Below are 23,517 nucleotides of genomic sequence, written 5' to 3' on the forward strand. Positions count from 1 at the left end.
GAACATGTTCAAGTGAGGAAGGGAAAGAGGAAGAGGGGAAAGGGAAAGGAGAGAAAGGAAAAGTGAAAAAATGAGAACAGGAAAATGTGGAAATACAGCTTTTAGGAGGGGTGGAAGGGAAGGTAGAGGAATGGGAAAAAAACATGTCACATCATGTACAGGCAGAAATTCTCTATGATGAATATGATCCTTATGTACATCTAAAATGTACCAACAAAATCTAATTGAAAAAAAGATTTTTTTTTTACCACTTCCTAGTAACAACCAACACAGGCTGGGAGCCAAGGCTTTGGTCTTCGGGGGACATTCGAGATCCAAATGATAGCAGATGGCGTTTAGGTTCCACCAGATAATCCAGGATAATCTATCCCTATCTGAAGACCCATGGTTTACTCACATCTGCAAAGACATCTTTTCCAAGCAAGGTGACAAGTAGAGGTCCCCGGGGTTAGGCCCATTTGGGAGCCGCTCTTCAGCCCACCAGCCCTCCCTTCTGGGCCTCCAAGGTCCCATTTGCATGCTGAGGATGCTCGGGACAGCAGACTTTTGGGCCTGAAGGGAGAATCAATGGGTTAATGTAAATCTGGCAACTGACGTGTGGGCAGGCGGGCAGGAAGCCTGCCAAAGCTGGTGTGGTTATTATGAATCGATTTCTTGAGTTATTTCTACCCAGGACTGGCAATTGTGGAGTAATTGATTCCAGTGATATCACTTCTCCCGCTGCCAGGTTTTCAGCAGGATTAAATGTGCCAAATGGGCTGTGTTGAGCCAACTCCTCTGGGTGTTAAGAGCCTTCATGCCAACCCGCCTTGCTATTCCACAGGGCCCGTCTGCCACCTCTCCCGAATCAATGCCAAGATGATACCAGCCAACAGCCCCACTCGCTGCCGCCCTGGGAAACAGTGCAGCACGTGACAGCCAAATATTGGAACATTTTTTTCAGTTCCTGAATGAAAACAGTATTTTGGTCATTTAAACAGCACAGGGAGAGGGGAAAAAACCCAACAGCACGGAGTAGGGCTGGGAGTGTGGCTCCGTGTTAGCACCTGCCTAGCGTGCAGGAGGCCCTGGGCTCCATCCCCAGGACTGCAGAGTTAAATAAGTAAGTGGGTAAATACAATAAACAGCGCGGAGTGGGGATGAGTGGAGTGGCACCTCATCCTTGTACCTGTGTGTGTAGGTCAGTGGACAATCGTCCCTTTCGTGGGATGCTGCTTTATCTTGGTGGATGGCCAAACGCCTAAGCCTGCAATCTAGGATCAGACGCTCAATGGGGAACTCACTTATCCTGGCATTTGCCCTTGTGGTTCTTATCTTGCTGTGTCCAGCTTATTCTCACTTATTTTTTGGCCCAGAGATTAAATCCAGGGCCTCCATATTGAGCTCCATTCCCAGTCCATTCTAGTTTTGAGACACGGTATTGCTAAGCCGTCAAATTGAACAGGTTGGGGGCTGGGGATTTAGCTCAGCGGCATAAGCGCCTGCCTTGCAAGCAGGCAGTTGTGAGTTAGATCCCTGGTACCGATAAAAAGGAAAAAGACAAAAAAAAAAAAAAAAAAATTGAATAGGTTGCTGGAGGGGCTTTCTAACTGGTGGGCTTAGAGCAGCCAGGCCTGAGTTCTAGGAGGTCACAGGCCTTCCCCGAGGCAATTGCTGTGGTGTATCTGTGCTGTCCACGCAGGGCGTGGGGACCTACGGGGCAAGTCCAGCAGGTTGCATCTAGCTGCTCCAAAGGGAGGTGTCACCAGGAGGCAGCTGTGGAAGGCAGATATCTGGACTGGCCTCGCTGAGGAGCTGGGAGGAGGTGGAATTTGGCTGAGCCCCAGTTCTATCTGGCTTCATTTAAATGGAGATGGAGGGGCTGGGGATTTAGTTCAGCAGCATAAGCGCCTGCCTTGCAAGCAGGCAGTTGTGAGTTTGATCCCTGGTACCGATAAAAATGAAAAAGACAAACAAAAGAAAAAAAGAATTTCATCTTGAGATATTTGCAGAACATTGTGAGTGGACCTAATGCCACTGACTCGAGCATTTAAAATGGTGAATTTTTGTATTATGTGTATTTTACCCACCCTCCATGAAAAAAATACAATTTGTTTTTTAATTAAACATTTTTTTTGGTATCGTTACACCCTTGGCCTTTTTTAAACTTCTAACTTTTGAGACAGGGTCTCAGTAAGTCACTACGTTGCCCAGGTTGGGCTTGAATTTGCAATCTTTCTGCCTTAACCTCCATGAGATTCCAGGCATTTGCTACAACACTGGGCAAAGGTGACACTTTGAGCAATGCTGATCCAGAAAAATCTATCAGTGAGAATTCTTCCTAGTGACTGGAAAATGATTTAAGCAGTGAAAAACTTTATTTTAAAATGGAACCCCATGCTATGGGGGGGGGGGTCTGAGGTGAGCTAACTATTTGATTTCATTTCCAAGAACAGGAATTTTCCCTCCGTCAGCTCTGTCAAGTGGCTTTTTCCTAGGGACATGACAGCCTAGCAGTACAAGGGACCGCTGAAGTTGTGACAGCACCCAGCATAACCATTCAAAGCAGATGTACCCTCTGGTGTCACCTTGTAGATCTGAGCCCCAAATCCGCCCCCGCCCAGTTCCTGTCATTCACAGAGGGATGGGTCTGCCACCGTTGGCTTGGACAAATCAGGCTTGACCCCTAAGCAGAGAAGGATAGACACCCCACCCCAGGGGACACAACTGGAGCAGGAATGTTGAGGGCTGGGTAAGGAGATAAAAAATAATGATTTCCCAGCTCCTTTCTTTCTCAGAAAGAAACCCAAACCCAGCCCTTACTGCGGCAGAGGCTGTGCAGAAAATTGCCAGCCTAGAGGCAATGATCATACAGACAGCTGTCCCATAGCACCTGCTGACCATGCTGATGTGAGCCTGGCACTGTGCTGTAGACAGCTGTTAGTCACAGAGTACTACTATCCCCATTTTATAGACCAGAAAACTGAAGCTTCACACAGGGAATTAACTTGGAGCCAATCGGATGTTCCTTCCTTCCCATCAAATTGGCCTCAAAAAATAATAGGAAAGCCAAAACTCCAGCGCCATCCTGTCAGCTGAATGTATTCCAGCAGATGGAACAGGACTGAGGTACCTGAAGGCTCTGAATAGAAAGTTCCAGAATGGAATCCTGTGCTCCCAGAAGGGCCTCTCTGCCCCTTGTCACCCTGGATGGCGAGAGGAGCCTGTGCCAGGCCCAGGGACTTTGCAGTTATGATTAAGGTTAGAAATCTCGAGATGGGGAAGGTGGAATTGTCCTGGTGGATGCAAGCATCCTGACAAGCAAGGAAGTGGCCTGAGGATACTTCCTTTCCAGCCTGTGAAGATAAAGCCTTGAGAGACCCTGGAAAAACAGCAACCATCTCTCTGCTGGGCATGAAGGCACATGCAGGCTGAGGCAGGAGGATCACAAGTTTGAGGCCAGCCCGAGAAATTGAGGAAGACCATGCCTCAAAATGAAATTCAAAAAATAACCAGTGGTACATCTGGTTCACTGGGTGCCACTGGCTTCAATTCTGACTGCTGGCTTCGAACTCCAGAAAAACGAACTGAAAAAGGGCTCATAAACTTTGGGACTAGGAGTAAACCTTGGATTTCAGTGTCCTTGCTGTGTGACCTCAAGAAGTCACTTCATAGCTGCAAGCCTCAGTGTTTTCATCTGCAAAATGGGAGTGGGAGCACCCTATCCAGGGTAGAAAAAGGCTTGAATGAAGTGCTATATCTAAAAGTCTCTGGAATCTGGTAGGTAGTCAATATACATTAGCTTCTTCTTTTTTGTTCACTGAACTCCACATTTTAGTTTTTGTTTTGGAGAAAGGACTCAAACATGGGGATTGGATCATCTCTTTCATTGTAAAATATTACTGAGTGCCCACTATGGACCAGACATCGGGACTAGAGCAGAGGACATAGAGAGAGGACCCAGGCTCTGGGAACAGAAGGAGTCGGATTCAAATCTTGACTCAGCCACCTATCAGTATTGGCATTTCAGGCAAGTGCTGGCACCTCTCTGAGGCTCAGGGGGGCCTAAAATGAATCCAGTAAGGTTGGCATGGTGGTACACACCTGGAATCCTAGAACTCTGCGAGGCTGGGGCGGGAGGATACAAATTGGAGCCAACACACACACACACACACACACACACACACACACACCAAAAACAACGACAAAAAAACCTAGAGATGTAGCTCAGTGTGAAGGCCCCAGGTTAAATCCCCAGCTACCCCCCCAGAAGATATAATAGAATATTCCCACAGGATGCCTGGGGACAACAAAGGAAAAGACACATGTAAGGATGCTCATGCGCTGCGTAAGGGAGATACAGTTGAACTGTGAGGCGGATACAGGGAAAATGCTGAGGTAGCAAAGGAGGCTGTTCGGGGCCTCCAGGACTGGGCTGTTTGGGAATGGCTCCCTCTGACCCTCCACAGAAGTTCTAAACCCTTGATTCAACTAGTCCTTTAGCCAAGTGCTCTGAGGAGGAAAATGAGGCCAGCAAGGGGAGGGTCCTTTCCCGAGAAGCACAAAATCAAGATCTTTTCAGCCAGGTCTCCCGGATCAATTTGTGCATTTCTGGAGTTCCCACCCTACTTAGGGAGTCCTGTCAACAAACGCACAAGGGCTTGTTGGGTGATTAGTTGTTACTGGGCTGATCACAGGGTGCTGCCTTCTCTGTCCATGGAGGGGACACAAAGGACAGTAGCCATAAGCGTAGCCAGGGGGGCACAGCAAACTCGGGAATTCTATTTTTTTTAATCGGTACTGGGGATCGAACTCACGACCACCCGCTTGCAAGGCAGGTGCTTATGCCGCTGAGCTAAATCCCCAGCAACCTCGGGAATTCTTATTCATGGAGTTGGGCAACCAGAAAAAAAACCTCTACTAGGCAAAGGAAGGTGTGAAAGAAAGCTCTTGGCAGAAGGAGCCCGAGGGTGGGGAGCGGCTCAGTACTGTCACGCTGGACCCTGGAGGCCTAAAGGGCTGCCTGAGCAATCTCGGATCTCCATGGCCTGGGGCGGTGGCGTGTGGGACACTTGAAACAGTCTCAGCCACCAGAGAAATGTCAGAGAACAACCAAGGATGTCAGCAAATTCTGCAGTTTTGTCCTGGCTTATGCTGGTCGTATTTCTCCCAGCAAAGAGGAAAGTGACAGTCAGCTTCGGGCTCTAGCTCTCCATGGCCCGGCAAGCATGCAGCAGACAGTGGTGGCTGGGACTCGGCCCCTTCAGATCTTGGTACCATCTAGACTTTTTTAAAGAAAGCTCAAGCAGGTCCCACCCATCCAGGACACCCAGGTCCACTTTCTCTGGTCTGCGGGCCCCTCACAGTGCCACCTGCTTGAGAAGATGAAGCTCAAATACTCTCTCTTTGATTTGGATGGGCCCAAAGTGGCATCTCTGCTGTCCCCTACATCAGAAACACATACCTCTCAGCCCCTGCTGCCCTCACCCAGTGCCTCTTTCCCAAGGGGACCTCTCCCAGCCTCCTCAAAAGAAGGACCAAAAGAACTGAAAATTGGGACCAGGAGGTGGGGCTGGCTTTGGGGAATTATGAAAAACTCAGCCAGCTCCTGGGGATGGGCAAAATCTCAGATTAAGAAGAGCAAGAAGTTGAAAAGGTAGAGGGGGGGCAAGGGGGATAGACTCCCATCTCCTGGCCCTCCTCGGGCACCCTCCAGTGATTCAGACTCTGAGGAGGAGGAGGAAGAGAAGGAGGAGGAGGAGGAAGAGAAGGAGGAGGAGGAGGAGGCGACCTCATCAGGGATGAAACCCCAGCTCCCGTGCTCCAAATACCTGCTGAGACCGAGGCCAGGAGGCCTCCTGCTGTCGAACGCTCTGCAGGAGCCCCTCTCATAGACAGTGGAGGCAAGGAGGTGGATAGCACTGAAGCAAGCCAGGATGGAGATGCCAACTCCAGGGGAGGCGAGATGCAGGTGGTGGATGAGGACTTCATGGCAGAATCAGGTAATGACTCATGGGATCCGGTCACCCGTTACTGCTGAAAACCCTCGGCAGGGCGCCCCATGATTGAGTGCATCCTGTGTAGGATGTGGATCCCCCTCTCCTGTGCTAAGTGAAGAACACCAACGTCCCTGACTTCTTCCATCACCAGAAATACCAGCAACTGCGGCCGGAGTCCCAGCAGTGAGGGTGGCTTCCTAAAACTGGAGAGCCCTGACATCCTTATTTCGAGGCTGGAACTTCTAAATGACAACATAACTTGGGAACTGAACTTCAAGGTGCTCAGTCTATGACGCAGTGTGGAAACTGTCCCCACTGCAAGGCAGAATTTCCCAGGGGAGACTTGTTTGGAAATGAGTGTCTTCGTTCCTAACCTTTCCTTCCTGTTCACCCAGTGGACTTGAAACTAGACCTATTGCTCTTAGAGGTGGGAGGCTCTCCAGGTTCAGGAGATGCATCATCTCGCTCCCTTGGACCTGCCACCCCTCACATTGTGGGCCAGGGTTCAAATTAAGATAGGACTTTAAAATTCTAGTGCAAACATAGCACTCCTTTCCCTCATCTAAATAAACCAAAAAGACAGCTCTTGGTTGTGCTTTCGTAGGATGCTCTTGGAGTTCTGTTCTCGAAGGCACTCTGTTTAATTTTCATTTATCCTCACAGGGGCAGTTCTGGAAGAGGAATGGTCACTATTGTCAATTCACAAACAAGAAGCTGAGGTCAGAGATGAAATGACCTGCTCAAAGCCACACATCTGACTTGGGATGGGTTGAAACTTGGGCTTTCTGACTCAGACCATCTTGTTCAAAAGGATATTATACTTTTTCCAAGAGAAATAAAGGAATGAAGGGATGAGGGATTGTGGTGGATTAACTAATGGGCAAGTTGTAACACCCAGCCGAACTGAATCAATGGGGTATTGGGTGTGGATGGCTCACTTGAGGTTTGTTGCCAACAGCATAAAAAGAGGAACTGGAGGAGGAGCTGGTGGGCGGTTGATCCTTCTGCAGAAGCCATGTCACAATGGCTTTCCTGATACGAATTTGGCTATTCTCACTTTGGAAGAGTTTGAGAGTGAGAGTCCTCACTCTTGTCGAGGGTGCTGTGGTTCACCTTGAGGGAGCTCTGGTCTCTACCCTGAGTGTTGCTTCCTGGCTTCGGTGCAGATCCCTCAGCCTGCTGGGGCACATCCTTCATCCCACCAGGGCACTTTCTGGCTTCCACTACTGACCTTTGGGCCTTCCCGGTGCGCAATGTTGATACAAGCTTGCATGAGACATTATCATGGTTTCTAGGCCTCCAGTTGTGGAGATATTGTCATGGGTTCTAGGTCTTTAATTGGACTCATGCAGGACATTGCCATGGGATCCAGGCCCTCAGCTGGATTCTTTGGGTCTTTAGTGTTTGGACAGATTTCCTGCACTCTTTGGGTAAATAGTATAAAAGAATCCTAAAAATTGTGTGTCCTGTATTAAATCTTTCCCCTTGTAAACCCCGATTACAACAGGGATGAAGAAATACAGAATGGGAAGGGCTGGGGGTTTAACTCAGTGGCATAAGCACCTGCCTTGCAAGCAGGCAGTCATGAGTTTGATCCCCGGTACCGATAAAAATGAAAAAGACAAAAAAAAAAAAAAAAAATACAGAATGGGAGAATGAGAGAAGAGAGAATGAATGAATATTTCTCTTTTAAAAATTATTTTAATGCTGGAGCTTGAACTTAGGGCCTCAGCATGCGAAGCATACACTCTACCACTGATACCGCTGTCACATTTTATTTCTTTTTAATGAAATAGTTGATACAAAAAATAATACATATAGCCTATACGAGTTATAAAACATGAATAGAGGGAAAACCTCGAACCCATCACCAATGTAAGACTAAAATAGAAAGTTACCAACCGCTGTGACTATGCGGGTCAGTTGGTTCTTCTGTCTTGGTTGTACATTGAAGACACCTAGAGAAATCTGATGGGATTTGTCTGGGGTTTGGGTATACCAATTTTTAGACGCTGCTTAGGTGATTCTTCTGTGCCGCCATGTTTGAGAACCACTAGCTCTTATATTTTATCCTCACTTCCGTCTCTTCCTCTATACTTCCCCAAGTTATCACCACCCAAAATTTTGCTGTAGGAACTAATTTTCTCCCTCTATCTGTCTCTATTTCAAGGATCAACGCGTTTGCTATTAAGCTCACACCATGACCTCTAGAGGGCGCTAGGAAAAAAACCCACAGTCTTTTTCTGCTCTGCGCAGCCAGTATCGCGCTGGAGATGGCTTGGCCCTCGCGGGACACCGTCGTCGGGCCCGTTGCCACGGCAACAAGCCCGGGTGCAGTTGGCGTTGCTGTAGGGCCATCTAGGAGGTACGCGGGGTTGATCTGGCTGGGTGAGTGCCTGCAGAGCCCCGATCAGGAGATTCTTCGAAAACTCCAGTGTGCAGAGAAACGTGAGTTGAGAGGTTGCGCTGCCAGGGCAGCCCGCATCAGGGGAGGTACGCGCAAGGCCTTGGCTTAGGCCGCCGCGCGCTGGCGGGAACCGGAAGACGCGAGCCCTGGGTTCCTGTTCTTAGCTCCTGCACTCCCTTGGTCCGACACTATCTTTGAAACTCTTTGTCACAGTTGAGTGTTGGAACCTGGGAAGGATTCTATCGATCGGTTCGGGGAAGCAGCCCCGATTGGTGACTGATCCTGGACTGACTCGTGGCGCAAAGATTTATCCACTGGTGGCTTTTCAGGGCAAGGAAAAAGTAGGTTAGTCCCACTACAGTTTAAAACATAGATGAGACATTTGGGCCCAGGATCTTGAGTACTCTACGTTTGAGATTTTCGAAGTTAGCCAGCCCTATCACACATCCCCCAGACTCCGGTCCAGGTGATACAGACTTACATATGATAAAAGAAGTACTGTAACTCCCAATCTGCTAGATGTCGGGGACGGCCAGACTTCAGTGCGCGTTCCCCAAAAATCACAGAATGAATTCTAAGGTATAGCGGAGGTTAAGAATAGGAAAACTTTATTGGGAGAGACTGCTCCTGAGAGACAAGAGGGGGTCCCGAATGGGTTGCCAATGAGCCCACTTCTCAGAGGAGAATTTTTAGAGCAAAATCTTGAGGTGGTTACAACATGGAACAAAACTATGATCAGCCAATAAGATGACAAGTACAGCCACTTCGATAGTGTTGATCTAAAGGGGAAGCAAGTGTCCGTGGAAATTTCGAACAAGAACAAGGGCCATTTTTGGAAGAAATGAGTCAGGAGATCCTGGTCACCCACCTGGGTGACTGATAGCTTTCTAGATTTTATTGGAGCAAGTGATACTAATTATAGTTAATTTTTTATCCCTTGGTAAGGCAAGTAGGCCTGGTCAGTCTGTATCTTCAGGCCTGGCCTTCAATGGATGTGCCTCCAGTCACTGACTCCCTTGAGGGCCCAACCCTGTCTGCTTGCCTATAACATTTTACCTTAGCTGTCTATAAAACAAGCACTGGGTATACTTTGCACACGGGCCAGCTTTGAAGTTGGGGAAGTGGTGTCTGGAGTAGAGAATGCATTCTGTTCTCAGGGGTCTGGGAGCGTCTCCAGGCAATGTGATTTCTCTCCACTGTTTCTCCATCTTCCCCCAGGGTAGGTCAGGACACTTTCATGTGTGATATCCAGGCCAGGTCTTTGTGAGCTTCCAGTGGCTGGGCATTTTGGTCCCGGCTGGCAGCCCTTTGCTGCTGTGTAATCTAGGCTCCCGTCTTAGACCAATCTAAGTTCCCAGATCTTTTGTTTGCTCTGCTTCCTGGCTTTGTGATCCTGGGCAAATCATTTCAGCTCTGAACTAGAATTTCTTCACTTAATAAATAATGCATTGGTTTTAAGAATGAGAAAAGTACTGGGCCTGGTCGAGGTTGCCTGTAATCCCAGTACTTGGGAAGGTGAGGCAGGAGGATCCCTATGAGTTGCAGGCCAGCCTAGGCTACAAAATGAATTTAAGGCTACCCTGAACTGCATAGTCTCAAAAAAAGACCCCACCACCACCAAAAAAGAATGAGAAAATATGGTATATGTTAATAAGTGATTAGTGCATACTAATGTTCCTGTTATTTAACACAGCATAAAAGTTTCCAACATAAAAAAAAAAAAAAATTCCCGGGCTGAGGAATAAGCGTCTGCCTTGCAAGCGCACGGTTGTGAGTTCCATCCACAGTACCAAAAAAAAAAAAAAAAAAAAAAATTCCCAACATGCTTAGTTCTCCATTGCTATGCCAATCCCTATCTCTGTTTGTGGCATCCGTTAGAATACCTGGCCCACTGCTGGGTATGGTCCTGTTTTATTTAAATTGATGATTTTCACCTTGATGCCAATTATTTAAAAAATGTTGATGTCTCCACCCCAGTCTAAGGTTTTTATGATTCATATGGAGTGGAGCCCCCATGTGGGTATTAGTGTGCCTCCATGTGGCTCCGTTGTGCTTCCAACCTAAAGATATGAGGCCACCTGGTGGTGATTCTTGGCTTTGCAGTCATTCTTATCCTAACTGTCCCGCTCCCCAGATGGCACTCCCCACGCTGCCCTCCTACTGGTGCAGCTGGAGGCTCCCAGATCAACAGGCAGCGCGACAGCGACAGCGAGAGCAGGAGGCCCGGCTTCGGCAGCAGTGGGAGCAGAACAGCCATTACTTTAGGGTGTCTAACATCTGCAGCTCCAAGCAGGCAGAGTGGAGCTCCAAGAACTCCTACCAGCGGAGGTAATTGTGCAGTACCGGCCAAGGAGGTGGAGGTGGCGGGGCCACCTAATGATCAGGGGGTGTGGCTTTAAGGGTCCAGTGAGTATGGCTCAACAATACGTTCTCTCAAGGATTCACCAGCTAGCATGAGTACCTGCACAAAACCCTCGCCTGTCAGCGTCGTGCACAGAGGGTCATGCCTGCGTCTTGTTTTCCCAGCTGGGAATTGGAAAAAAAGAGCATCAGTGAAGTAATGCATTTATATTGAAAAATATAAGATGAACCCAGGCATGGTGGCATGCACCTGTAATTCCAGCGCTCTGGGAGGCTGAAGCAGGAGGATCACAAGCTTGAGCCCAGCCTGGGCAACTTAGTAACTTAGCATGGCCCTGTCTCAGATAAAGTTAAAAGGGGCTGGGATTATGAAGGGCCTTGATCCAGTCTCCAATAAACATCACACATGTGTGTACACACACGTGCATGCACGTATGCAGTGATACAGAAGTTTGTTTGATAGAATCAGAATCCTTGTAACCCCACATCTCCAAAAAGAACCACAGGCTGGCACATATCCCTCCTTCCTTTTTTCCTCCTATTTGCATTTATGTTTAAATACACACAAGATTTTTCATAGCGACACATGTGAAAACATGGAGATGAAAAGCATAAGCTTTGGAGTCAGACCCAGATGGAAATCCTGGCTACTGGTTGTATCACTTTCTTCATACATCATCCTTAGTTTCCTCAGCAGTGAAGTGGAGCTTAACTTGCAAGGTTAAGTGGTTATATAAAAACTACCCATATATAGTACATGGCACGCAGTAATTACTGAAAAAAACTAGCTGCTGCATGCATATGTAAGCCTCTTATTTTCTTTTTGCAAAAATAAGATTTTCTAATATGCATACTGTTCTGTGACCCGCTCTCTCCACTTTGGCAGGGCTGGGGAGGCACTTTTCTGTGTCACTGTTAGGACTGTGGCTACAACCCAAGTGACGCATCACGTGCTCTTTCTCCCCAGCATGTACGCCTACCAGCGAGAGAAGCTGAAGGAGGAGAAGAGGAAGAGTCTGGAGGCCCGACGCCAGAGACTCAGGCAGCTTATGCTGGAGGAGCAGGACCTGCTGGTCAAGGAGCTGGAGGAGCTGAGGCTTAGCATGAACTTGAGGGAAAGGAGAATCCGGGAGCGGCATGGGGATCTGAAATCGGCCCGAGAAGAGCAAAGGAAACTGGTAACTGTCAGAGAATCTAAGGAGACCGCAGTAGGAGCAGCCCTGGCCTGCAGGGCTCATGTCCTGGGCACTCTGGCCTGATGAGACACCAGCTAACTACGGAGCCAGCCAGAAGCGCCTCCCAGTCCTGGGTAGGGAGTGTTTCTTGGGAGTCAGCTGTCTTCACTTTAGTCTCTAAATCACCACTGTTGCAGTTTTGTGGTCCCACAAAGGTCTGGGGCAGGGATATTTTCTCTTCCAAAGTAGCTGTGTGGAACAGTGAGCCCAGCCTATGCTTTTTGGCTTGCTGTGTATTTGGGGACTCCCTACAAAGGACCCGTCTGTAGCATCAGATTTTGGTTCCTTTTGGCACCACTGCAAGAGTCATTTGTCAGCACCATCCGTCCTTCTCAGAGGCCCGCTGGCTTGCAGAGCTGCGGTTACAGGGCAGGCAGCCTGGAAGAGCGGTGTAGGGCCAGCCTGGGAGCAGAGGCGCTCTTGTCCTGCACTGACCTCTACTGTGGATCATTCAGACCGCGGATGGATTTGAAAGGCAACTTTAGGCTTTCCTTTTTGTTTTCTTGGTAGATTGCTGAGCGGCTTTTGTATGAGCACTGGAAACAGAACAACCCAAGGCTTCGGGAGGTGAAAATCAAGAATCTGCTACTGATTTTCCTGCATAGATGAAATCAGGTTTTTGGGGTTTTTTTAAACATGAATCTTGTGCTGGACTGAAACATGAGGGAACTTCCAGGCACCTGAAAAGAGCACCGGGCAGCAGATCTGGTACAGACAAGACTCAGTGGCTCATTCAGCTGGTGAACAGATGCTCATTTAACACTGCTGCACCTGCCTGTGGGCCATGGTCCTGGAGCTCACCATCCAGGCAGGGAGCCAAAGGGCAACTATGCCAGTGAAGACTGCTGGGTACTAGCAGGTGGGCATGGGACAGTGCCCCCAACTCAGGTCAGGGAAGAGTTTGAAAGGAAGAACCACCAGCATCGAGGTGAGGCAAGGACCCTTTACATAGAGGTGACTGCTAGACTCAGGCATGAGTTGTGACAAGTGGCTGTGTGAGGAAGGACATCACAGGGAGGTAAGGGCATGTTGGTACATACCTGAAATCCCAGCATTTGGGAGACTGAGGCAGGAAGAGCACCATGAGTTCAAGGCCAACCCAAGCTACATAGTAAGACCTTATCTTAAAAACAAAAGAGCTAAGGGCACAGGTGAGCCCTCTGGCAGGAATGTTGAGGTGTCGGAGAAGATGCTGCAGCAGCCTGACTGGGGGGGAGAGGGCTGAACTGGGGTAGCCGGGAACAGGGAGAGGGGTGTCTTGCCTTGGGGCATCACTCAGCAGAGATGGGCTGGAGGGAGCTGATCCCATTACTGGTGTCATCTGTTTCAGCTTCATGGTTTTCGTATGAGTTTGGTACCACTGCTTTGTAGTTAGATGTGGAAGGTGCTAGTTGCTGAGTAATTGGAGCATCTAGGTCAGTAACAGTAACCCTTCTAGAGACGAGTGCCCAAACTGCAACCCCAAACCCATTTTTATCACAAAGTGCCAACACTATAACTAAATCTAAATACTGAGGCTTTAGTTTCAAAACAACCAAAACTCCTTCATTAACATCTTTTGTCCTCAAAGAAAAACACACATGCCATAGGTTCACCACCCCTGATGTAGGTGTTGTTGAGTGTTGCGTGGTTGGCACCGACCTGAAGGAGGACTTCTCTCCCTGGCCGTCTGAGGTCTCCGGTGGATCCTCTAAAGTCATTTACTCAGAAAAGTATTCAGAACACTCAAGTTAGTTACAAATACATTTTTGGTTAGACAGATTTTAAACATAACATTTTCCAAAGAAACACTTTGAGTTGAGTGTTGCAATTCATTTTCCAATCCCAAACATTCTCAGAGCTTACACCTCTTCCTAGTAGTTTCTGGTCTAGTAACGTGAGACTTGTTGCCACATGGGCACGGCGAGTGCAAGCAGTCACAGTTGCTGCTTTGTAGGCCGAGTGCTGAGCTAAGCTCGGCCCTGAGCTGTCCTGTACCGAGCTGGCTCCCCGGATCCTGGTGCATTAGACCAACAAGAGGTGGCCTTTTGAAACTGCATTTCCATGTCAGTGTCTGCTGACACGCTTCCTGCTGACTCCCAGGGCTACTGGGAGAAAAGTTTCCGTTTCTTTGTTCCAGCTCACGAGGTTCCAGTGGCTTTCTGATTATCTTGTGCTCAGACCATGTGTGGCGGTCACTCTGCGACCCCTCACTGGACACCTGGGCCACTGAGTCCTCAGAATGGGAGGTTACAGACATGTCCTAGTGGGCGGCAAGAAGGCAGTGCACTGTCCCCTGCAAGTGAGTATGTCTCACGTGGGCCCAGGAGATTGACACAGCCTTCCCCTTCTCATCCGCAGATTGAGATGGACCTCCATCGGAAACATGTGGTAAACGCTTGGGAATCACAGAAAGAAGAAAAAAAGCAGGTGTGATGCGTGGCCCTGGAAATAATCCCACATGCAGAGGTTGAGATTGTCTCTGTGCTTCTGAGTTTTCCTGTCTGCAGTGTTTCTGACCCCCGTTGAGGAGTAGGCTGTTCTCAGTTAATTCACCATGTGTTCATAGTGAGTGCTTTGGCCGGGATGTAGCTCAGCAGCACAGCGCCTGCCTGGCAAGCGCAAAGTCATGAGTTTGATCCCCGCAGTACAAAAACATACAAGCAAACAAAAATACTAAAACAAAGTGGATGTTTGCTGTTATGCATTTTAGGATCCTAGATGATCATTCCCTACGCAGAATAAGGCCAGGTGATCTAGGCTGGTAGGTGACAGGTGGAACACATGTCTTCAAGGGCATTTTTTATCCCTGGAGTTGTTTGAGGAAATTAGCATGGTAGACTCACCCCTGACTTGACAGCAGCCCATGCCAGGCACCTACTGCTTTGCCTTCAGGTTCAGCTTGCAAAGTATTTTGCTGACATTCTGGAGCCCCTCTGTGCGCCCTTGCCCAGGCGCACAGCACCGGAGAGGGGCTCACTGAGCCTGCCTGGGCCCTGCGGCACGCCGAATGGAGACAGAGGGCTGGGGCTTTGCTGGCTGCAGGTTACAGGTATTGACCTCCCAGGTTCATGGGGCCTCTCGTAGCAAGAAGCCACCGAAGAGCAGGAGAACAAGCGGTACGAAAACGAGTATGAAACGGCTCGAAGGGAAGCAATGGAACGGATGAGAGCAGAAGAGGAGAGGAGGCAGCTGGAGGACAAGCTGCAGGCCGAGGTGCTGCTGCAGCAGATGGAGGAGCTGAAGCTGAAGGAGATGGAGGTAAGCTCTAGCCCTCGAGGTGCCTGTGAGTGTGAAATGCAGATTCAGCTGCTGTCTAGGAAGATTGTAGCTGGGTGGTGACCAGAGCTGCACCAGCAGCTGGGCTCTCCTCTGCTTCTCCCGGGCTCCTCGGTTGTATGCCAGGTTCTAGGACCCTAAAATCCGGAGACAGTCCCCGTCCCACTAGGTGTAAGAACCTTCAAGGGTCTTAGAATGTGGGTTTCCAGTGCACTAAGCAGGCGTGACTTAGTTGGATGATTGTGTGCACAACTCTCCACTGGTAGCAGATTTTGGCCCAGGAGGCTGTTTTTTGACAACACTGCTCAGTTTCCCCGAGAAGCTTGCTTTAGAAGCCCCATCCTTTGACTTCTCATTCCCTTTGGCCTGAATGTTTTAGCTACTATATGCTTGGTACCTTCCAGTAATTCTGGGCACTAGAGATGGAGCATGAGCAGTCCTTACTCACAGTGGTTGCTGTGTCGGGTGAAGGAGACACATGTCAAGTACAGGGAATGTGGAGGTCCACGGGGCCACGAAAGGATCTTGCAGGAGGAAGTGGCTCAGCTGAGATGGGACAACGAAGGGGCTGAGAGCCCTAGAGATGGACGGGATCCTGAGCAGCATGGTGGCCAGGACACCCTTGTATAGTGCCCACCAAAAATGGAGATGAGGAACGGAAGATCTGGTTGCCAGCATCTCCATCTGGTTTACTTTTGTAATCACAGGCAAGCAAACTGAAAAAGGAGCAGGAGAACCTGCTGAGGCAGCGGTGGGAGCTGGAGAGGCTGGAGGAGGAGAGGAAGCAGATGGCTGCCCTCCGGCAGAAGGCGGAGCTGGGGTGCGCGTCTCAGGCAGGCAGCCCCTGTCCTTGCCCGGCTTGCCCTGGGTTCCTGGAACTACAGAGCAAACAGCGCCGTGAGCGGCTGTCTCATCCCCACCTTACTCCTCGCAAGGCACTGAAGGCGGCTTGTGTTTTACTCATGTTTAGGCGCTTTTTGAGACATCAGTATAATGCACAGCTCAACCGCCGCACACAGCAGATCAAAGAGGAACTGGTGAGTCTGAGTGAACCTCTAGGCATTTTTCCACCCTCTTTTGAGGTGAAGCATTTTCTGTTTCTCTGTATGTAATACATTCTCATCAGAATTAAAACAGAAAGGTAGGGGGTGGGGAGCTGCTGGTCAAAGGTGCAGACTTTAGAGCCCGGGATTTAGCTCAGTGGCCTAAGCGCCTGCCTGGCAAGTGCGTGGTTGTGAGTTTGATCCCTGGTACCAAAAAAGGTGCAGACTTGCAGTTATGAGTAAATATGGAGATCTGATGTAGTTAATTTGTATTGTGTACTCGTGGGGCGAAGGTGTGGCTCAGTGGTAGAGACATGTTTACCAGGTGCAGGGCCCTAGCTTCAGTGTCCAGCACTGCTTAAAAAGTACACCTGCTGAGAAAGGAGACCTTACCTGTTCTTGCCACCAAAAAAAGGTGTTTGATTTGATGCATATATTAATTAGCTCTAATGCAGCAATCATTTCACAGTATGTATATGCATTAAAACATTAAATTAGCTGGCACATGTCTGTAATCCCAGCGACATGCGAGGCTGAGGCAGGAAGATCACAAGTTCCAGCTCAGCCTGGGCAATTCAGTAAGACGCTCATATAATAATAATAATGAGGGGCTGGGGATTTAGCTCAGCGGCATAAGCGCCTGCCTTGCAAGCAGGCAGTCGTGAGTTTGATCCCCGGTACCGATAAAAAGGAAAAAGACAAAAAAAAAAAAAAAATAGTAATAATGGAGGCTGGGAGAGTGGTTGAGTGCCAGAGCCCCCTCTGAGTGTTGGGATTATAGGTTTGTAGCACTATACCTGGTTCCCTTTGGAGTTTTGGGTTTTTTTTTTTTTTTTTTTTTTTTTTTTTTTTTGTCTTTCATTTTTTTATCAGTACCAGGTATCGAACTCATGACCACACACTTGCAAGGCAGGTGCTTGTGCCGCTGAGCTAAATCCGCAGCCCCTCCCTTTGATTTTTAAATGTACTTGAAGTTGCATTCCGCACCGTGCCTAACAGTACCTCTATAGTTTTAAAAGGTTAGGTTTTCGTTTGTGTCTTACAGTCCTGGGATTGAAGCCAGGGCCTTTGTGCTACACTATATCCTCAGCCCTTTTTATTTTTTGCTTTGAGACAAGGTCTTGCTAAGTCAGTGAGCTGCTCGGGCTGGGCTTGGACTTTGCCCTCCTGCCTCGGCCTCCTAGAGTGCTGGGGTTACAGGCCTGTGCCTTCATGCAAAGCTAAGATCAGGATATTTAAATAGGAATTTTAAAGTACCCACTCGGCATTCCTGTTACCTATTTTAATGAGCAACCTCATGACTTGCAACCCATTATTTTTCCAGCCATCCCTGCCTGCTCTGGTCAGAGCAGACCACCAGGTGGCAGCGTCACTGTTGTTCCTGAGTGTGACCCCCACCCCCCTCAAGCCCCCCACTCCTGCTCCAGCACATCTTTTCCCTGTTTCATGCTACTCTGTTGTGGGTCTGCACATGGTTGGGTCTGAACTGACCAGTCTGAATGGCCATGTTGGCATTTCTGGTTTTTCCTTCTTAAAGCTACAGGGAGCAGTTTGTGCACATCTTTATGTGTCTGTGTTGCCGCAGTGTATATATTTCGATGTGCAAATGCTGCAAGGTGTGTTCTAAAAAACTGTGCTACCAGACGTGTCCAGGGGGGTGGGGGAGGACATAGTGTGGTGGAGACGGACTCTTCCTTTAGTTGGAGAAAAGCTCTGAAGCCCTCGCAGTGTGTGAACCACCCCTCTGTGAGTGTGTCCTGGAGAGAGGTGGAGCCTTCCCTCCCTGCGTGGAGAGCGTGGGGTCCTGAGTGTGCTTCCTGGCGTGTGCAGGAGTGGGCTTCTCCAGAGGAGCAGGCTCGCATGTCCGCACTGTCCCCATAGGAAGCAGACAAGCAGATCCTGCAGGCGCTCCTGGAGAAGGAGGACGAGGAGCAGCGCGTCCACGCGGCCAGGCGGGAGCAGGCGGTGGCTGATGTGGCCTACATGAAGCAGGTCATCGAGGAGCAGCTGCGGCTGGAGCGGGCACGCGAGGCAGAGCTGCAGATGCTGTTGCGGTAAGAGCTGACCGCCGCATGCTCACAGGCTCCTGGCCTTGGGTTTGGTTCCCTGAAATACCCCAAGTAGTTGGAGCTGGAGATGCACACTGCTGCTGCTGCAGCCCCCAGCTTGGGCCCTAAGGGTTAAACAAGTAGACTGAAGAAATTCCATCCCTGGCACTCGCTGTTCAGTGAGTCTCACCGAGCCAGGTACCATGCTGAGTGCTGGGCAGTCTTTAGGCAGGTGTGTGGGACAGGGGGCCTGGAGGAGGTCACCTACCTGCACCAGAATGAGCTAGCAGTGGCTGCAGGTGTGTGGTGACAGGGCCCAGGCCCAGGTGCTCTCCTCCTGCCCAGGTTTCATCCCTTCTGTTAAACAGTTGCAAGGCCAGTTGGCATTCGGGCTTTTTGTAAGGGGCGGAGGTGTGAAAAGGTAACTGAACATACTTCAGATAACAAACAGTACCTGCGAGTGCACCCTTAGCTCTGTCTTTAAAAAGTTAGCATGGGTGTGTTTACCTGAAGCTTGGCCCACAGCAGACGTGCACGTTGGCACCATGTGTTCTCTGGTTCCCTCCCTGCCATCTGTTTGTGTTTGCCCAGGGAGGAGGCCAAGGAGATGTGGGAAAAGCGAGAGGCGGAGTGGGCCCGGGAGCGGAGCGCGAGGGACAGACTGATGTGCGAGGTAATCCCAGCCGCGCGGGGCTCTGATGGGTGTGGGAGTCGGTGGTCACATTCAGATCCCGCCACACATTCTGGGAGCAGTCTCCTCTGGTTATTTTTTTATTTTTATTTTTATTTTTAATCAGTACCAGGGATCAAACTCACAACTGCCTGCTTGCAAGGCAGGCGCTTATGCCGCTGAGCTAAATCCCCAGCCCTTCTCTGGTTATTTTAAAAGAGGTTTAAAAGTCACTGTAGCCAGGCATGGTGGCTCATGCCGTGATCCCAGCACTCAGGAGGCTGAGGCAGGAGCATCGTTGTGAGTTTGAGAACAGCCTGGGCTACAAAGTGAGCTCAAGGCCAGCCTGAACTGCATAGTGAGACCTGCCTCAAAAAGATACACAAAACAAAAGTCATTGTAAAAGGAATGTAAGCTTATTAGGAAGGGATCCTGAAGACAGAGGAAGTAAAATGGTAGGGTACTTGCCTAGCATGCACAAGGTGCTGTGTTTGATCTCTAGTGTCACAAAAGAAAAAAGTGAGGGAGCCAGGGGGGAAGGAAAGAGCAGAGAGAAAGTAGACGTCATCGGAGCCCTTCCCACAGCCAGCGTTCCTTCTGCTCCTCTTTCTCTGCGTGACCTCTCTCTGACGTACGCTTGCTTATACTGTGCTGCTTAACACACTGGTGCATCATTGAAGAACCACGTCTGCGGCATCATCCCGGGAACGCACTGTGGTTTGCTTTTCCAGCCCCTTCTTGTGGGTGTTCAGGTTTTTATGTTGAGCCATTATAAAAAACACTCCAGGGAGCATCTGGCGTGTGAAGAGTTCTCCCTTCTAAGGACAGTCTTCTGGGGTGAGCAGAAGTGAGCCAGAGAGCACGGGTGGAAGGGGCCCCGTGGCAGGGTGATCTTCAGGGAGTGTCTGTCACCCCTGCAGTGGAAGCCATTGTCAAGAGTGCTCAGAAGGGGACAGCATTGTGTGCCCCACAGGACATTGGGTCCCTAGTTGGTGACTTCTCACTTTGGATTTTTATTTTTGTTTAGTGACACAGGGTCTCGATATGTAGTCCAGGCTGGCTGTGAATGCGCTATGTAGGCGGCCTTGAGCTAGAAGTGATCCTCCTGCCTCAGCCTCCTGAGTGCTGGGACTACAGGATTATGTCACCACATCTAACTGATTTTTACTTTCACCTTACCCCATAGCTTTTGATTTTCCCCATTTAAACCTCACACCCCCAGTCATGGTCACTTTATGTGTCCCCTCCTGAGAACACAGCTGTTGACCTCCTAGTTCCCAAGTCCCGGCCGTGGTCTGGGCTGGTGGTGGGACATCATCCCAAACACAGCATGTTTCTGTCCCGCTTGGAGCCATAGACTTAAATCCAGAATGTCAGGAGGACCACCCACACCCCACCTCTTGTCATCTGTGAGGCTTCTGGGTTTTCCCCCTTTTTTTTGAACCCAGATTTGTGAGCCTCACTTTATTCCTCGAAGGTTCTCTGTGCCTGCATGGAGGATTCCAGCTTGATTCCTTTGACATCGTTGGCACTCAGCAGTCTCCCCATAGTACCCAACCTGCCTTTAGTGTATACTGGGGAGAGTGCCTTTTGGACCCTGGCAAACGTGGCCAGCATCCTCTGGCCACGTCCAGTAGTCCAGGTTGGCCCGTGGATGACGGATTGAGGTCGAGGACTGTGCTGGGTCTTGATAGAGCTACAGCGAGTCAAATGGAAATCTTCCTTTTCCTGTCTGCTGAGGACAGGTTCTAACAGGGAGGCAACAACAAATACAAGAGAAGATTGAGCAGAACCGACGGGCCCAAGAGGAATCCCTAAGACACAGGGAGCAGCTCATTCAAAATCTGGAGGAGGCGAGGGAGGCGGCACGGCGGATGAAAGAGGAGGGTGAAGAACTGAAGTCCGCCAGGAAGCAGGAGCTGGAGGCCCAGGTGGGCTGAGCCCGAGGGCGGAGGCGGCAGCAGCACAGCAGGGTCCGAGCCCATGGCCAGTGCTGCCATGTGCTGGGCCTCTTCCCTGGGGGTCCTGCTTCAATCCAGGGCTCTCGCTTCTGGCGAGTGCTGGGTCAGCATCGCAGTTTGCCGTTTATGCTGTCTGCGTCCCCAAGCGGTGGGTCACTGGGCCACAGTGGGTTCTCCCAGACACGTGCCGCCTTCCACACTACCACGTGACCTTTGCTAGTCCCAAGTTCTCTTTCCATTTCCAGTACCTGCCATCATTGTCCCTTGGCTGTCTTCCTCCAGCACAGCGAGGACTGCCAGCACCCCTTCTGCTCAGAGGCAGGGCTTTCTCTTTGGTGCCCAGGTTGCAGAGCGCCAGCTGCAGGCCTGGGAGGCGGACCGGCAGGCAGAGGAGGAGGCGGAGGAGGCCAGGCAGGCAGAGCAGCTCTCTGACGCTCTGCTGCAGAAGGAAGCTCAGATCATGGCTGAGCAGGGCTACCGGCCCAAGGTAGGTGCTGGCCAGGTGGCGGCCACCACAGCCGTGTGTTTGGCTCGGCTCTGTGTCCTGGTCCCTCCTTCCCCTCTTCGCTTGTATTTCTCTCGTTGGACTGGCAGGCAGCCTTAACACAGGATCTGGTTCAGTTGTCCTCAAGGTGCTTTTCCTCTGCTGCTACTGCAGCTCAAAGGCCGAGTCCTGCCTAGTGAGCTGTGTGTCCACCCACCTTGTTTGAGGACAAAGAGCAGCGCTCTAAGAGCTGAGGCCACAGCTAGTGAGAGGTGACAGTGGGCCGGGTCCTGGCTGCTCATCAGTGAAGCCAGGAGACCTAGTGCCTGCCTTTTGACCAGTCACCTTCAGCTGGTCCTTTCCACCCCTCCTGTACCTTGAGGTACTTGAGTGACCCCTGCAGGGGGCATCATGGGCAAAGAGAGGCAAAGGCTGTCACCCGTCCTCTGAGGGTGCTGGCGACTGGGGCCTCTGCCCACCTTAAGCCAGGGCCCCTGGGACTCTAGGATGCATCTTCCAGGAAAATGTGCTGCAGAGAAAGGGGGCTGCTTCATGATCAGGTAGTCAAGGAACCAGGAGGAAGAGCAGGTCCTGTGTTTGCAGTAGAATGTTAACACCCTAATACACAGAGGGCTCAGAGGCGCAGGGAGCAGCATTTCCAACCTCGCTTGAGCATGCAGCAGTGAGTGTCTCGGGGTCAGGGTTTCAGAGAGCGTGGAGGAAGATGTTTCTTAGGGTGAGTTATAAAGAGTTTCATTTACAGCTTAGGATGAAAGTCATCATTTATACCGTGCATTAGGCTCTTTTGGGGCGCGCGGGGGGGGGGGTACCAGGAATCAAACTCAGGACCTTGCGCTTGCCAGGCAGGCACTGTGCCCCTGAGCTGTATCCCCAGCCCATGTTAGGCTCCTAGTTAAAATGAGGCTCATTTCCAATGGCTTAGAGGCTGCTGATCTGATCAGTCTTTGTTTCTTTCTTTTCTCAGCCTTATGGACATCCCAGAATTGCTTGGGACTGACTGCTTTGGTACCCTAAGTGCAGAGAAGGATGCTGAGCCCTCTGCCACAAAGCCACCCGGAGTCATGCGGGGTTTGCTTATGGTCAGGCATGTTCAGCCGTGCCTGGCCAGGTGCGTGATCGAGGGCATCGACGCCCAGCGGATGATACAGCGCTGTGATTGTGCAGCACCGGGAGTGGCCCTTTGCTGCCTTTCTCATCCGAGACAAGCCTCTTACAGGCTCATGTTACAGTGCTGTCAGACAGTCCTGGGTTTATAAATAATGCAGGGTTCCAGATGGATACTAAAAGCTACAAGTTGTGTCCATGACAGCTCTGTGGTTGCCTAATGTCTCACCCTTAGTGCTCAACCTCTTAATGAAGAGTCTGGCTAGAGCTGGAAGTTTTATTTTGCTGGCTTTTTTTTTCTCAATGCTGTAGATTAAACCCACAGCTTTGTGCCTATTAGGCAAGTCCTCTACCACTGAGCTACATCCCCTGCCCAAGTTTTTAGTGTTTAAAGGTGCCATTTAAATTAAACTCTTCTGGGACAACTCAGTCAGCACCCCTCCTGTGTCTTAGGAGGTTTCCTAGTTTCCGTGCCTTTTCTTCAATAAATTTTCTACTCTTTAAAATAAAGGGCTGGAGATTTAGCTCAATGGCTCAAGCACTTGCCTGGTAAGCGCAAGGTCATGAGTTCGATCCCCAGTACCAAAAAAAAAAAAAAAAAAAAAAAAACCATAAAATAAACTCCTGTGGAAAACAGGCTTGTAAGTCTTGCAGTTTATTTCAAGTCTACTTATTTAGTGGTCCCAAAAGGTCCTATCTTTTGTGTTCTGGAAAGGAAGGATTTGAATACATTAGAACCCCCACTTTGATGGTGGGAAGGGAGGTGGTGAGAAGTGAGTCTTCCCCTTCAGGAAAAACTTTGTTAGCCTCCCCATAGAGCATCGAACGCAGAGGAGTGATGCCAGCACACAGCCACTGAGCCTCAGAAGCTCACCTGGTCGGCAAGCCTTTTAGAAGCAGGGATGTGACAGCAGGGACCCGTGGTGTCTTGGGAAGTCTCAGCTGCA

The 23,517-nt window shown here is 50.0% G+C and overlaps 1 protein-coding gene and 1 pseudogene across 7 annotated transcripts; both read left to right on the top strand.

The window, feature by feature from the left end:
* The first annotated feature begins 5,066 nt into the window (after positions 1-5,066).
* On the top strand, positions 5,067-6,195 carry LOC100715081 (PHD finger protein 23-like; annotated as a pseudogene).
* Positions 6,196-8,286: 2,091 nt separating this feature from the next.
* Positions 8,287-23,191, top strand: Tchp (trichoplein keratin filament binding). 7 transcript variants are annotated; one of them, XM_063225827.1, is made up of 13 exons: positions 8,287-8,426; positions 10,520-10,713; positions 11,714-11,924; positions 12,492-12,548; positions 14,322-14,390; positions 15,048-15,221; positions 15,947-16,059; positions 16,210-16,276; positions 18,164-18,336; positions 18,922-19,003; positions 20,746-20,931; positions 21,207-21,448; positions 22,431-23,191. In XM_063225827.1, exons 2-13 carry the CDS (start codon positions 10,520-10,522, stop codon positions 22,720-22,722), a joined length of 1,860 nt encoding a protein of 619 aa, XP_063081897.1. In that variant the 5' UTR covers positions 8,287-8,426; the 3' UTR covers positions 22,723-23,191. The 7 variants fall into 7 exon arrangements, with proteins under 7 accessions (XP_063081897.1, XP_003477966.1, XP_063081898.1 ...); XM_003477918.5 differs by having other exon boundaries at positions 21,305-21,448; positions 22,431-22,650; XM_063225828.1 differs by lacking the exon at positions 8,287-8,426 and adding an exon at positions 8,454-8,730.
* The last annotated feature ends 326 nt before the right edge of the window (positions 23,192-23,517 follow it).

The sequence above is a fragment of the Cavia porcellus genome, unplaced genomic scaffold, assembly GCF_034190915.1.
Source record: "Cavia porcellus strain 051 isolate PalLab524CR breed Dunkin Hartley unplaced genomic scaffold, mCavPor4.1 scaffold_16, whole genome shotgun sequence".
In the NCBI taxonomy this organism is placed as follows: Eukaryota; Metazoa; Chordata; class Mammalia; order Rodentia; family Caviidae; genus Cavia; species Cavia porcellus.